A 13,152-nucleotide genomic window follows, 5' to 3' on the forward strand; every position below is an offset into this window, starting at 1 on the left:
GAGGCCGAGCTGAATATGTTCAGAATTTCATTGGGAGTGAGCTAAGTGGGCGGGATTAGAAACGAGTACATCGGAGGAAAAGCTCAGGCTGTGACAAAGTTAGAGAGACGAGTGCAGAGGATGGATAGTGGATATACTGAAGACAGGATGTGGAAGAGGGAGCTGCCAGGTGGGAGGGAAAGAGGACATGCAGGGACTGATGTGACAGAGGAGGATGTTGGGATAGGGTGATTGAGGCAGGTGATGCGCTGTGAGGTTTGTAAAGCTGTCCTTCTCGTTTGTAACCTTGCTAGTCTTAGGCTATTTTTAAGTTTTTCAGAGGAGCGCTTCAATAAACACCTTGCTTTTTACCCTATAAAAGCTTGAACAGGCTCCGCCCCCTCGACCCTAAATAAGATCAGCAGGAGACGATGAATAAATGGATGATTCGGAGAAGCAGAACACGAGGCAGCATCTTACCATGTGTGGCTTCTTGGAAGCCAAGTCTCCTTCCCCACTTTGTCTATGCAGAACTTCTGGGGACCATTACTTCCTGCAGGACACACACACACAAACAAAACTCAAACCCTGAACAGGAAGCTGAATGCTGCCGACTCGCATAGCAGAAACTTAAACTGAAGATGATTAAGAAAGTGAGTAATTTTATTATATCTTACGAAAATGCTCTGGGATTTCCAGCTCCCAGAGCAGCATGGAAAAGCTTTTGTTTCAGCACTTTGGTTTGGAGCTAAATGTCTGCTCAATTTCCTTACAATTGCTTGAGAATTTCCTGTTAGTGTCTGTAAACATCACAGGTCCCTCCATGCAAAGGCAGAGATCTATTTACAACAGTATTAAAACCAGGAGAATCCTCATAACCAGGACACTCCTGTCCCTGTAAACGCAGTCAGTACCTATGAGCTCGGAGAACCCTCCGACGGGCAGCCGACAGGTTCCTGTTACAAACTGAAGCAGACGGATTCTCTTCTCATTGTCCATCTCTTTCACCACCTGCAGAAAAAACGCTCAGGTCAGCGCTTTCCTAGGAGCATCAGCGTGGTAGGTGTGTGTGTTTACAGGCCCATACCTGCCAGAACCAGTGGATCTGCTTGCTGTTCTTGGTGTAATGTCGGTAGATGGTGTTCTTCTGCCAGTCGGCCAAATCGATCTCCTGCATCCCACAAAGCATCAGCTGCAAAAAGGACAAAGACAGGGGGGTTACTTTAAAATTTGGAGTTTAAACTACTCACATGTGACTTCACTCTGTGTGCTCAGAGACATTTTTGCATGTGGTGGTACAGAACCCTGACGTCCTTTATAAAACTTTACTGATTACAGCCCAAATTCTCACATTTCCTCCTGATAAACGGGGCTCCTGCAGCTCAAGTCGGATGAGATTTCAGACTTTTCAAAAAAAAAAAGAAGCTTGTTTTGGGGGTTTTTCTCTTGGCTCATGAACTCTTTCCCTTCTGTTCCTCTTTTCTGAGTTCTGTCGTTTTAGGTCTGCTTCCAGAACAAAATGTTTGCATATGAGGTCAGTGAGGGTCTGTGCCTATACAGCTCACTAGAGCTATGATTGGGGAAAACCCAGGAAACTATTCTGATGGTCGTCACACCACGTCTTTACTGATCTCTAAAGAGGTGCCAAAACGGCTCAATAAGGGTGCAGGGAGGTCCATCCCTCAAAGAAAAGCTAACGGGGTAAAAGGTTGAGACATTTACACTCAAATAACTTTATTTGAGTACATGGTGTGAGATTAAACTGCCTCAGGCTTTCACTGAATTCACAAAATATCAGTGTCACTGGGATCCTGATCCGTGTGACTTTAAATCCTCAGTGGAACCCTGGGGTGCAAATGAGTGGCATTATGGTGCGATCAGGCAAAACACGAAGCATCGTTTTCACGTGGTGTGATTTTTGCTGGGAGACACACACAAGTAAAACGAGCTGCTAACAGCTGGATTCATGACATTTTAAGCCTAAATACCAATAAATACAAGTCTTCCTCACCTCCAGCTCCTTCTCGTCAAAGTAGCGAAGCCACTCCAGAGGCACCACCTCGTTGAAGCCGTCCAGGAAGGCTTTGGTTTGCTCCTCCACCCCGCGGGTGAACCTCCAGTCTGTCAGCAGGCTGCGTGAACAAAGAGGCTGCTTTTTATGGTTTGCTCTCCACCACAGACCTTGTTTCTCCTACGCTCATCCGTCTTCATCAGCCCAACTGTCCCCATTTCTGCTTACTGACCTGATGTACTCCTCCTTGTTCTCCTCGGTGACCAGCTCGTTCTCCCCGTCGTCCTTCAGCTGGTGAGTGGAAACCTTCCCGAGGATCTCCATGTCCTGTGCAAAATAGAGCTCCACACCGCACTCCTCCAGGTTGTTCTCTCTGAAAACACAGACACACACATGATGAAACTAAAAACATTGGCACCTCGTCCTCTGTGTCGCCTGCAAGACTGACCTAAATCCAGCAGCCTTCTTGGAACAAACTGCGACACCAACTCCTTTATGTGGCAGTTCATACATAAAATATAAAAATATCAGAAATATAATTTTTTTTTTAAAATGTATTTACTAATACTGTTAATTTAGAGAAGGGGTGACAAACATAAGGCCCAGAGGCCAAAATTGGCCTGGCAAAAACTGCATTTTGGCCCACTGGATACCTTTGGAAAATGTAAAGGCGGGCATAAATTTTTTACCTGTATTTTCCTGCTGATAGTCATTATCACTCAAAGTAGCAACAGATAAACATGCTTCTGTTCACCATGTTTGGAAATGTATCTTAATAAAATTGAATAAAAGTGGCTGTGAATCAACAAAAACTTCATGTTTTACAGATACGGGACAGGCTGGGCAGCTGCCAGAACCTTTTCTGTAATTTTACACATTTATCGTGTAGAGAAACTGAGGCGTATTGTTGAAATTGCACTTCCAAATCTTATAACAAGACATCTCAGGGATTAAATTTGTACTGAAACTTCTTTACACTGACCGAGTTTCACTTGTTCAGTCAACTTCAGATCAAAGTGGGCTGTATGTGGCCCTCGATGTAAAGTGACCTTGACATCCCTAATTTAGAGTAAAACCTCACATTAGGTGGTGGTCTGATAAATTTTGTAGTCTGTCCAGCTGAGGGCGCTCCTACTCCACTGTTTGTGATCAGCACTGTCAGCAGCACATGTAACAGAGCAGCATCTCAGAGTCTTACCAGCTAAGCTTTTAGCTGGTTTGTCAACTAAAAGTCATTTAACAATTACTTGATATATCAATATGGTTTGGGAGGCATTTTAAGACTTTCAGACTTCCTGCATCCAGGTTTCTGTTGTTTGGATATAACTGGCTTAGTATGACCTATTCACCTGGACTCCTACTCTTCATTTCTTTTATTAGTTAAAACACTAACTAACTCACATGCCAACCTCTACCCTTGTGAGCATAAGGTGGCCAGAGCGCACAGATTCAGAGGAGTCATGACTGCATTACTTACTTGACCCACATGATGGAGTTATAAAACTCCGGGTCTATGGACTCCAGGTCTTTGAGAGTGGGTTTCTTGTCCAGCATTCGCTTGTAGAAAGGCAGCGTGAAGCCGGTGTCGATGAACTTTCCATGATACAAAGCCTGCAGGGAGGATTTATTACATTAGAAACCACAATAAGAGACGCCACCTGGTGTTCACTGCTCACATTTCATAAAATGTAATTGGGTTAGGCTGATGATAGCGCAAGTTTGAGTTCCTGGATGTAATAAAGCAGAGACAGAGGGAGTTTATTTTTGGCCTGCTGTAATTCTGCGATATTAGTGTTTTTTTATGGACTCTGGTTGCACATGTTTCAAATTAACGCCCGACAAATTACACATATTTTCATCTCGGACGCGCGCCATGCTGATGATTCACACGGGGGCCGTTTTGAGCTCATTCAAGTGTTAGAAACGCTTTAACAGCCAATCACACTTGCAGAAAAAATGAATGGGGCTTTTATTTCTGAAATCACTGCAGCCACAAGAACAACGCAAATCATTAAGACTCAGACGTGGACATAAACATGTGCAGCGACCACAAACGGCTCCAAACCACATCTTAATCGTTCCTTCGTGTGTGTGTGTGTGTTTTCAGAGAGAGCACACTCAGTCAGACGGAGCTGTTTAATGTTAAAAACCCTGTGAGAGTTCAGAGCTACGATGAGCCAAGAACAACACAGACGCTCACTGACTCAGTCACAGACTATCCTGTCCTGCTGACCCACCGCATCTGTGGAAGCAGAGCAGAGGGTGACCGAAGTGAGAGCAAAGCAGGTAAGGAAAAGACACGAGAAATAAAGTCAGAGAGGCTTTGGGAGCTGGGAGTGGGTAGAGACAACGATCTTTGTGAGGAAAGTCAGCAATGTGCAGTTTAGGGCTAAATATAGGCAGCTGCTGCCGGGTGTGGGCTGGGTGCGGCAGTGAAGTCATGGTGTGGGTGAGGGGTGGGGTAGCAGATGGAGGGGAAGGTGGAGGGTGACGGCTTTGGGACCTACAAATTTTTTTTGAGTTGACCCCAGAATGCCGTGCATGAATGCTTCAAACTACTTCAAAACGAAACCTGCTCTGAGCGAGAGCTTTCCCGGCTGACGGCCTGTGGAATGACTTTTATGTGACGCACTTTCAGGAAAAATCCAAAATATGTGATATCTGTTCTAAACAGTGAGCAAAACTAGCTAACCAGAGATTAGAAATGCAGTCATCTAATCACAAAGGTTAGTTAAACACACAAAGCCTACATACGTGCGGTGAAATCCATTTTTGCTGCTAAAGTAACAATATTACTAAGATCGCAACACGATAGAGGAATGTCTCGACTACATCACATCTGCATTTTGGCTTTCCCAACGTGAGCGTCGCTTCAGTTTATTAAACTGAGGTTTCACTTTAAAAGAAACACATCTGGATACAATGTTGCCGTATGTGGCGATCAAGTGAAAAAAAAAAGGCTCAGATGTAACAAAAGAACTGTGTTTTTGTGCGATTTCAATACAGCTCACCATAGCGATGAAGCGACCGATGAAGCGAAAGTACGTGAGGTGGTCGGGGTTTATGGAGGATGCTGGGTTGATCTGCAGACAGTAGTTGTTCTTGCCAGCATACTCAAACAGGCAGTACATGGGATTCAGGACTTCATGGGACAGCAGGAAGAACCACTCCCTGTGGAAGAGGAGAAGAGGAGGTGAATGCACGAGAGGAAGACACGAGGCTGTCATCCTGCAGGGACCTAACAGTAACATACAACACTGAAATTAAACACCTCAAAACTATTATTTTAAAAACCCCAAAACACATTCTATACTAGCTGTACAGTCAACAGAAGAGCACATGATCACAGGGAGTTTATAAGAAAAGCAGGAAAATGAAAAAGCATTTCTCCCACACGAGAACGAGGTGCTTTTTTTCATTGGCAGCATATAATTACGACATTTATCATCCTAAACTTCCAGCGTCTTCATTTTTCACTCATTTGCTGCTTTTAATCTTCTTGTCAAAAAGACAGGAACCAATTACAAGGTGTTGCCAAGCTCAACTCTAAAATTACTGCCAAACATAAAGTCCACTGGCACGGCTTAATACCGATGTCCTGTAGACACGATGATTTCTTTAAGCTCATCGATGCCTCATGTAAATCAAATAGAAGACCAAATAAGGTTGGGTTTAATTCTGTTTATTCTGCTGATCCTTCACATGATGTTCATTTCTGATAATGGATCTTGCTGACCAGTTATTAATCTAAATCAATTCTTTTAACTGAAAAAGAAGATTTTTCTTATGACTCTGAAGTGGTTTAGGTGGGAATAGAAAGTACATTTATAGTTATAAACACATCCTACAAGCCAAATCTGACACATGAATTACATGGAGACAAAACATATAACATTTAGGATAAATACAGCCAGGTAGAACTAAATAAAAAGACACAAACAGACTGTGGAAGGATGCACGTTAGAGAGAATGAGGGCCCCCTCCACCAGCTGCAGCACCAGAACCAAGCACTCCCAAGGCCCCTGCCCTCTCCCCTTTGGGAATATTAGGGAGGAGGGTGTATGGACTGACGGACGCAGACACCTCCCAACATCCCGTCCGTGGTTCTACCCTGTGGTAGAACAGCATGATGTCACCTACCATAGGGTAAAACCACTGACGTGACACCGGAGACAGAGACACAATGCAAAACCAAAGAGAACAAAATGAGGAAAAATAACAACATGTACAGAGAGGAAGACCTGAGTGACAGCAGACGCAGCGGGCAGCATGGACACGTGTGATGGACGGATGGAGAGATGGAGGAGGACAGCAATGTTGTGAGAGGGTGAGAGAGAGAGCAACAAGTAACCCAACACTATCACACACGTCTGCACTTCTAGAAGGCAGAAAAGGCAGTTTTATATCAAAATGATGTTGCTGTAACAATTTCAGACAAAAACAACAGATTAAAATCTGCGCCATTGTGTTACTGCATCTACAGGCTGGACAGACACACATCGGTATCACTGTGTCTAGGTTTAAGCATCATAACGGTGACAACGCTACCACCATCAGGTCAGGATGGAAACTGTAACGATGCCCTATCTTGCAGGAAATTGACCTTAAAAACAAAATTTCTTTCTCACTTTACTTACAAAAAGATTGTAGAGGACAATTTTTAAAATAAAACAATGAAGCTGGGGGAAGAACAATGCAGAAAACAAAGATTTTCAGAGAATCGCAAGTTTTGAAAAGCAGTCATTTAAACACCACTGGTTTTTCCGTTGCTTTTTTACCCAACAGGAAGCTGGTGCAAAGATTGAGAAGCAGCAGGAACAGACGAAATACACCATCACCAACGTTAAAAACCCCTGGATTACATAACAAGCTTAACAAACCCATATAAAATGACAGAATTTGAAGATGTAAAGAGAAGCTGCAGGAAAGAGTTTTAGGCTGCTCTCACCTGGCGATGCCACCGTAGTCCAGCCCCTCCTCCCCTCTCATAATGATGTAGAGCCGGCGACGAAGATCGTATGGCTTCACGTTCATGATCTGATGACAAAGCACGTTATTTAGACGTTGATGGTGTCCAAGAAGTGGCCTCACTTTCAGCCATTCCTAGACTCGCTTCTAAAGTAACTAAATGATTCTCCTGATACAAGAAGCTCTTTCAAATTAAAAGCCCTCAAAAAATTCACCACACAGAAACCCTTTATTCCTTATCACAGTGTTTTCCTATATAACATAAAGCACCAATGCAAAGCAGAGATAAGATAAGATTGTAGTTATTAAATGTTACCATTATGTAAACTAGAAGAACAAAGAAAAATAACAAGTGTGTTTCATCCGTCTCTGACCTGCTGAAACGAGTCTTCAAACAGCGTCTGTCTGGACACGGAGATCTTCACGTGGCTGGGTAAGGCATTAGACTGCACATTACAAAAAGAAAAAAAGAACACCACCATCAAGGCGAGAAGAAAACCTCGGGACATTTCTGTAATCCCAATCCTAATCCCTTTCTACAATTCACATGTGTCAGCATTTAAAACAGGTACAGAGTTTACAGAGCACGTCACTGCTTGATCTGTACCATCTCATTACTGATGTTTCTCTTTTTAGTCTCAGGCTGCTGGGTGTGAAGTATACGGAGGATAAAAAGCGGCAAAAAGTGAAGAACACTATGGCTCACAGACACACATAGTTCAACTTTTAAAGATTTTTAACAAAATGGCAAATACATTTAAAATAAAGCTATGGCATCTTCATCAAATCTTCTTGAGTATGAATCAGAACACTGAGATTAAATGAAGACTGACAGGACAGATGGGAAGAGCTTGATGCTGGAGCACACCAACTAACTCCAGTTCATCCAGAGGGCTTAAATAGAAGCTAGTAATAAGATTTTTCCAGACACCATAAGTATAAACAAACTGGTAACGATGCCTACATATGTAACCTGAGATTTTCTCTTTTTTCGAGACGGTATCTGAAGCTCTCTGTGGATCCATGGATGCCTCCCCCTCTAAGACCTCCCCGTAACCACAATGACATCATGTGGCTTAGCTTAGTCTGAGTTCAGTCACAGTGGAAATGTCACTTGACAGATATAAAGCGCTTGCCAATCAGTTTGGTTTGGTTCACATGCCGCTAACATGTGAATGCTCCTAAAGCCGTGTCTACTACAAAATAAAAGCCTCCTGAAAGTCCAACTTTGCGTTAAGAACGTCGAAGACTCGAAGATTTTATATGAGGCTAAAACCAAAAAAAATTTGCCTTTTTTGAAATACTCTAATTCTGAACGTGCACTCTGTTCTCCTGTTTAAAGGCTTGCACCAGTAAACAGCTGCGCTTCTATGACGGTAATGACTGAAAGTGGCAGCACTCTAACGCCACAAACTGACATTTTTCCCTTATTATCAGGATCTCACAGGTTTTCTTTCTACAGTATTAGAATGTGCACAAGCGGATGTAGCCTTCAACTCCCAATCAGTCTAATCGGTCTATGCAATAATGCTTGTGATGTGTAAAACGATAGTTTCTCTCTAGTTTGGCCCTATACTGCTGTAGCTCGTGAGGGAAGGTGTGCAGTTTTAATAAAGAAAGTGATGTTTTGTCTTGAGTTTATGTAGAGAGGAAATAACTGCCTGAAAACCAAGTCGTCCAGAAAACTGAAAATATATTTTTTGGCCACACTTTTCCAGTCTTAGAGTGAATTATGCTTTTTTTTTTTCCTTCTCTGGGTGAACAGATCCAGACTGCAATAATCAAGGTGAGCAAAGTGGGGAGTTTTATTGTGGCTACAGACTCTATTTAACACTTACATGGCACAGGAAACGGAACTGGTGGTATTTCCACCTGAAGCTGCGGTCGTAAGCGCCTGGTGAACCGCCCTGCCGTGACCTGCACGCGCACACACACAGACACACACACACACACACACACACAGAAAACAGAGAAAGTTGGTCAATTTTACAAGTTTCAACAGAACTCTAAAGGTCAGCTGACCAACAGAAACTTGGCGTCCTCTTTTGAGGAATACTTAATTTGCATCAGCTCTACAGCCCTCGAGTGTCTGAGTCGCAAAGACAGAGGTGAGCCTGGCCCCGCAGCTGTGTTAGTATAAGCTCCACCAACCCACTGTATGCGCACACGCACGCACGCACGCACACACACACAGTGGACATCTGCCTTGTCAGCAGCACAGAGGCTGAGAAGCAGAAGTAGAGTTAGACAGATGATTTGGGGGGGAGTGAAGAAGAAGGAGGCCTCTAATGCGTCGGGTCTGTGCTTGCCGAGCTGCCAGGCACATCTCGGTTTGGGTTAGGAAATGGCGACCGCAGCAGCAGAGCGCTGGCCGCGGACGCACACTCCTGCAGGATCCAGTGTAAGAAAACAGTGAAGGAGGCCTCTGTGAAATAGCAGCCTAAAAATACGTGCAAATATCTGCATGAAAAGCAGCTCGCCGATGCACACACACACACACACACACACGTCTTCAGCACTGACCACACAAGCAAATACACACTTGCATGCAGAAACACAGAAAAGCACAAACACCCACACAGATGCCAGCGCAGTCTGCAGTGGATGTGTTGTCGCACATCTGCACATTCTGGGATTTGAGACTGCTTCAAGGCAAAGCAAACACTCACAGGCTGAGGGGAAGAGCAGTGTGTGTGTGTGTGTGTGTGTGTGTGTGTGTGAGTTTTCTGAGATCCTCTGCGACACTGATTCTCTCTGACTCAAAGAAATATTCAAAACAGGAGAGAAAGGAAAGGTAATGGATAAAAAGGAACAGCAAAGATGATGGGAGTTTAGAAAAAAGATTATTTTCAGGTTTTCACCAAACGAGCGGCTTGTGTGACTTAATATTTTCAATGCAGTTATGTCAGGCCGAGGCAAAAATCACTTAAATATTTTGGAGAAAGTGTCGAATGATCATTTAATTAGGAAGTCTTTGCCTCGGCCTGTGACAGCTTTGGGAGGAAAGGGCTGAGAGAATATTTACCCTGACTCAAACCCAGGTCGAGGGTCTTTAAAGGTGGTGGTGCGCGAGTTGTGGTCCACGAAATATCGGACTCCCTCGGCGGTGTACTTCATCTCCCAGCCCGGGGGCAGGGGGTGCTCCTTGATCATCCTGCAACAGGGGAGAGGGCAGTGAGCGCGGTCCCGGCTCGAGGGGCCCCGTCTCGGGGGATGAAACTGACATACCTTCCCCTGCCAACTCGTGCTAAAACCAGAAAGCCTGCGCCGGTGTGTCACAGTGGAGTTTACCTCCTATGAGCATGGCAATGGTAGGTTTGATTATTCAGGTGGCTTCAAACCACAAGAACGCTTAGAGGACACAGAAGCAGCATGTTTGGCTTTAAGGTGAAAAGCAGTTTTCTTTCCCTGATGCTTTAGTCGCTCTATTTAAACCTACTGTATTGATCCGAGGTCTAAAACTCTAAACTTTTGTCACGGTCAAGGTTGTGTTTAGGTTAAAGTTTAGCACCCCGTGTTTAAAAAATACAAAGTGTATTTTTTTATTTGTTCAATGCGATATTTGATTGATCTTTTATTTAGTTGTGAAATGGTTTCAACTTTACACACACACACACACACACACACACACACACACACACACACACACACACACACACACACACACACACTTATTAAGGTGTGCAACGATACTGACGGAAAACCTGATAATTTAAAATTAAATACGGATGTATAAATGGTGTCAGCAGTGTGATTGTTCTTTTTGTATGCTTTTGTGTAGTTCTGACTGAGTCTCTCACCAAATCCATGCACTCCAACGCATTATCGCCACTTTTTTCTTTCTTACATGCTCTATATTTTTAATCACAATAAATTTCATAGCAGTCGCCCTGATCTGCCTGTGAATCTGTTTCCTTTCTATCGTGTTCCCGGATGCTAGGCTAACACAGTGGCATCACCACCTCACAGTAAGAGGTGATGATGCTAATACAGCTTTGTAATAGATTCCTGTCTTTAAAAGTGCTACATAAATAAACTTTACTTACTTACTAAGAAGTGCCTGCTTTTAAATCTGTCTGTTGTCCGAGGAATTTGCAGAAATGCAGAGGAGGAACAGCGTTTTTCACTTTTCAAACCAATTTGGATGAAAATTAAGAAGAAGAACACAGCTTTTCACCTTTTCGTAAACGTTGTCTTTTTAACGTGTTTTTGCTTTGCTTGGCTAGCCTGAAAATTTGAACCAAAGACTCTATAAAAGGGGAAAATAATCAATTGGCTGCATGCTAAAAAATGAATAATTTACAAGAAGAAAATCATGCTTTTAGGATTCTAGAAAAGATCTAGAATGGCAACAAAGGTTTATCAGAGAGCAAATGCATCTCCAGGAGAAGATGCAAAGAAGGCTCAAACTCTAAAATGTCAGCGGGTCAACTAGTATGCTAGTTGGGTGAGACGAGAGGAAAATCAGGAAAGTGAGCGAGATGACCAACAGCGCATCGGACCTGTGTCCAACATAATGTGAGGTAAAGCTGCTTTTTTTTACTTATGTCAGGCTGTGAAATAAATGTTCCTCTTGGGGGTATTACTCTACTCGTGTTTATATCATAATGTAGATGAGTCACTGTGTTGTCATACTAAACTGTGCATGACTACCACGTCTTGAGTATGAGCAAACACCCAAAGCGGCACGCCACCTAACAAGCAGGCCAACACATGCACGCACACAGAGATATTTTCCAGCTCGCTGTCTCACCCTTGGGTCCGAGGATCATCCCACTGCGTCGTCCGTGTGTTGTGGTTGACGAAATACACCCTGCCATTGTCCTGACGCTTCTCTGTGGAGACAAATGGGGCAGAAGGAGCATGCTCAGTGGGCTCAGAGGTTCTTGGAAAACTCCACGCTCGACGGGATCAGAGGGATCACCTGACCGAGAGGAGAAGAAGAAAAAAAATCTCGCCGCTATGAGAGAAAAGCAGCGAGTCTTTGTGGCATTTCGCTGTGGGGTGATCCAAATACCTCACCGGGGTAAAGCAAAATATGTGTATGTGTGTGTGTCAGAGTGACCACAGACATACAGCAGAGAGTGTATACACTGGTGCCCCATCCTCCTCCTCCCGCCGCTGGTCTGACATCTTTTTCTCATTAACAGGACTGTGTGGAGGGTTCAGAAACAGTAGTGCTCGCATTGCAACTCCTACTCACTCCACCCCCCACTTTACTATAACCACCCCACTTGCCACTTTCCCTTCTTTTCTCCTCCATCTCCCATCTTTCTCTTTTTCAAATCGGAGCAACCGCAGATGAGAAAAAAAAAGCGCACCCGAGAAGCAAATCAGAGCCAGCGATGTAATTGAGGTTTTGAGGTACCGCAACATGTTGAAAAGGCATCACGGGCAGAAAGCGGGGGATTTTTTATTTTTTATTTTTGGAGAGAACACGGCTGTGATGAAGTCTGTGAAAATGTTGGCGGACCGGGAGCCGCCAGCAGCGTTCGTTTATGAATGAATGTGCGGGAAACGATTCGCCGTGGCTCCGGTTACATTGCTCTTTTGGGGCAGCGGTGGATGATGAAGAGCCCCATCAATAACGCAGCCCTCTGTAATTTGTGGATTTCAGAGCAAAAGGAAAGCGTACAGTGATAAATGAGTAGAGCGCTGAAAAGAAACCATGAGACACTTTATCCAGCTTTTCTACACGGGAATGAAAATCACCATCAGTGGAGGGATTTATCAATCAATTAACAGTTGGCTGGCTCACAGGTCAGTGTTTCAGGACAAATGTAATAGCCACAGAACCAGAAGGTTTGAAATCTCCAAAAACGTGCTTTGAGATCTGTAAAAGGGAGGGAAAATTTCACCGTGCAGCAACTGTTTTCCAACACCTCCACCTAACAGCTGCACGCACATAAGGAAAGCGCATTTTGAACCATTAAATCGAAGGTTCACGTCAGGTAGTTTGAGTGTCCCCAAACCTACCTGCAGGACCGGTGAGGGAGGCAGAATCACTCTTTTCAAACAGGCTGTAAATCTAGCACACCTGGAGACGATTTTAGAATATTCTCGTCTTTGCCTGGAGTTTGTTAACAGTCGCAGAAGTGTGTGCATGTGTGCGTGCGTTAGATAAACTCACCCCATCCAGGAGGCAGCGGGCCCAGAGGGTCATTTTCCACCGGAGCACCGGATGGCTGGGGGGG

General features: G+C 44.1%; 1 protein-coding gene across 4 annotated transcripts in view; it reads right to left on the reverse strand.

Moving 5' to 3' along the window:
• Nucleotides 1-13,152, reverse strand: part of wwp2 (WW domain containing E3 ubiquitin protein ligase 2) — a 58,346-nt gene that overhangs the window by 1,573 nt on the left and 43,621 nt on the right. For 3 of the 4 annotated variants that reach the window (XM_005928405.2, XM_042223485.1, XM_014335534.2), the window contains 13 exons: nucleotides 13,089-13,143; nucleotides 11,712-11,793; nucleotides 9,984-10,112; nucleotides 8,797-8,875; nucleotides 7,333-7,404; nucleotides 6,939-7,027; nucleotides 5,002-5,161; nucleotides 3,468-3,601; nucleotides 2,223-2,363; nucleotides 1,991-2,111; nucleotides 1,067-1,171; nucleotides 894-990; nucleotides 460-532 (listed from right to left, as the gene is read on the reverse strand). In XM_005928405.2, coding sequence (XP_005928467.1) covers nucleotides 460-532; nucleotides 894-990; nucleotides 1,067-1,171; nucleotides 1,991-2,111; nucleotides 2,223-2,363; nucleotides 3,468-3,601; nucleotides 5,002-5,161; nucleotides 6,939-7,027; nucleotides 7,333-7,404; nucleotides 8,797-8,875; nucleotides 9,984-10,112; nucleotides 11,712-11,793; nucleotides 13,089-13,143 — 1,337 coding nt within the window. The remainder of the gene's footprint in view (nucleotides 1-459; nucleotides 533-893; nucleotides 991-1,066; nucleotides 1,172-1,990; nucleotides 2,112-2,222; nucleotides 2,364-3,467; nucleotides 3,602-5,001; nucleotides 5,162-6,938; nucleotides 7,028-7,332; nucleotides 7,405-8,796; nucleotides 8,876-9,983; nucleotides 10,113-11,711; nucleotides 11,794-13,088; nucleotides 13,144-13,152) is intronic. The other variant, XM_014335535.2, reaches the window with a different exon arrangement.

The sequence above is a fragment of the Haplochromis burtoni genome, unplaced genomic scaffold (genome assembly GCF_018398535.1).
Source record: "Haplochromis burtoni strain Fernald_Lab_line unplaced genomic scaffold, NCSU_Asbu1 Contig_112, whole genome shotgun sequence".
In the NCBI taxonomy this organism is placed as follows: domain Eukaryota; kingdom Metazoa; phylum Chordata; class Actinopteri; order Cichliformes; family Cichlidae; genus Haplochromis; species Haplochromis burtoni.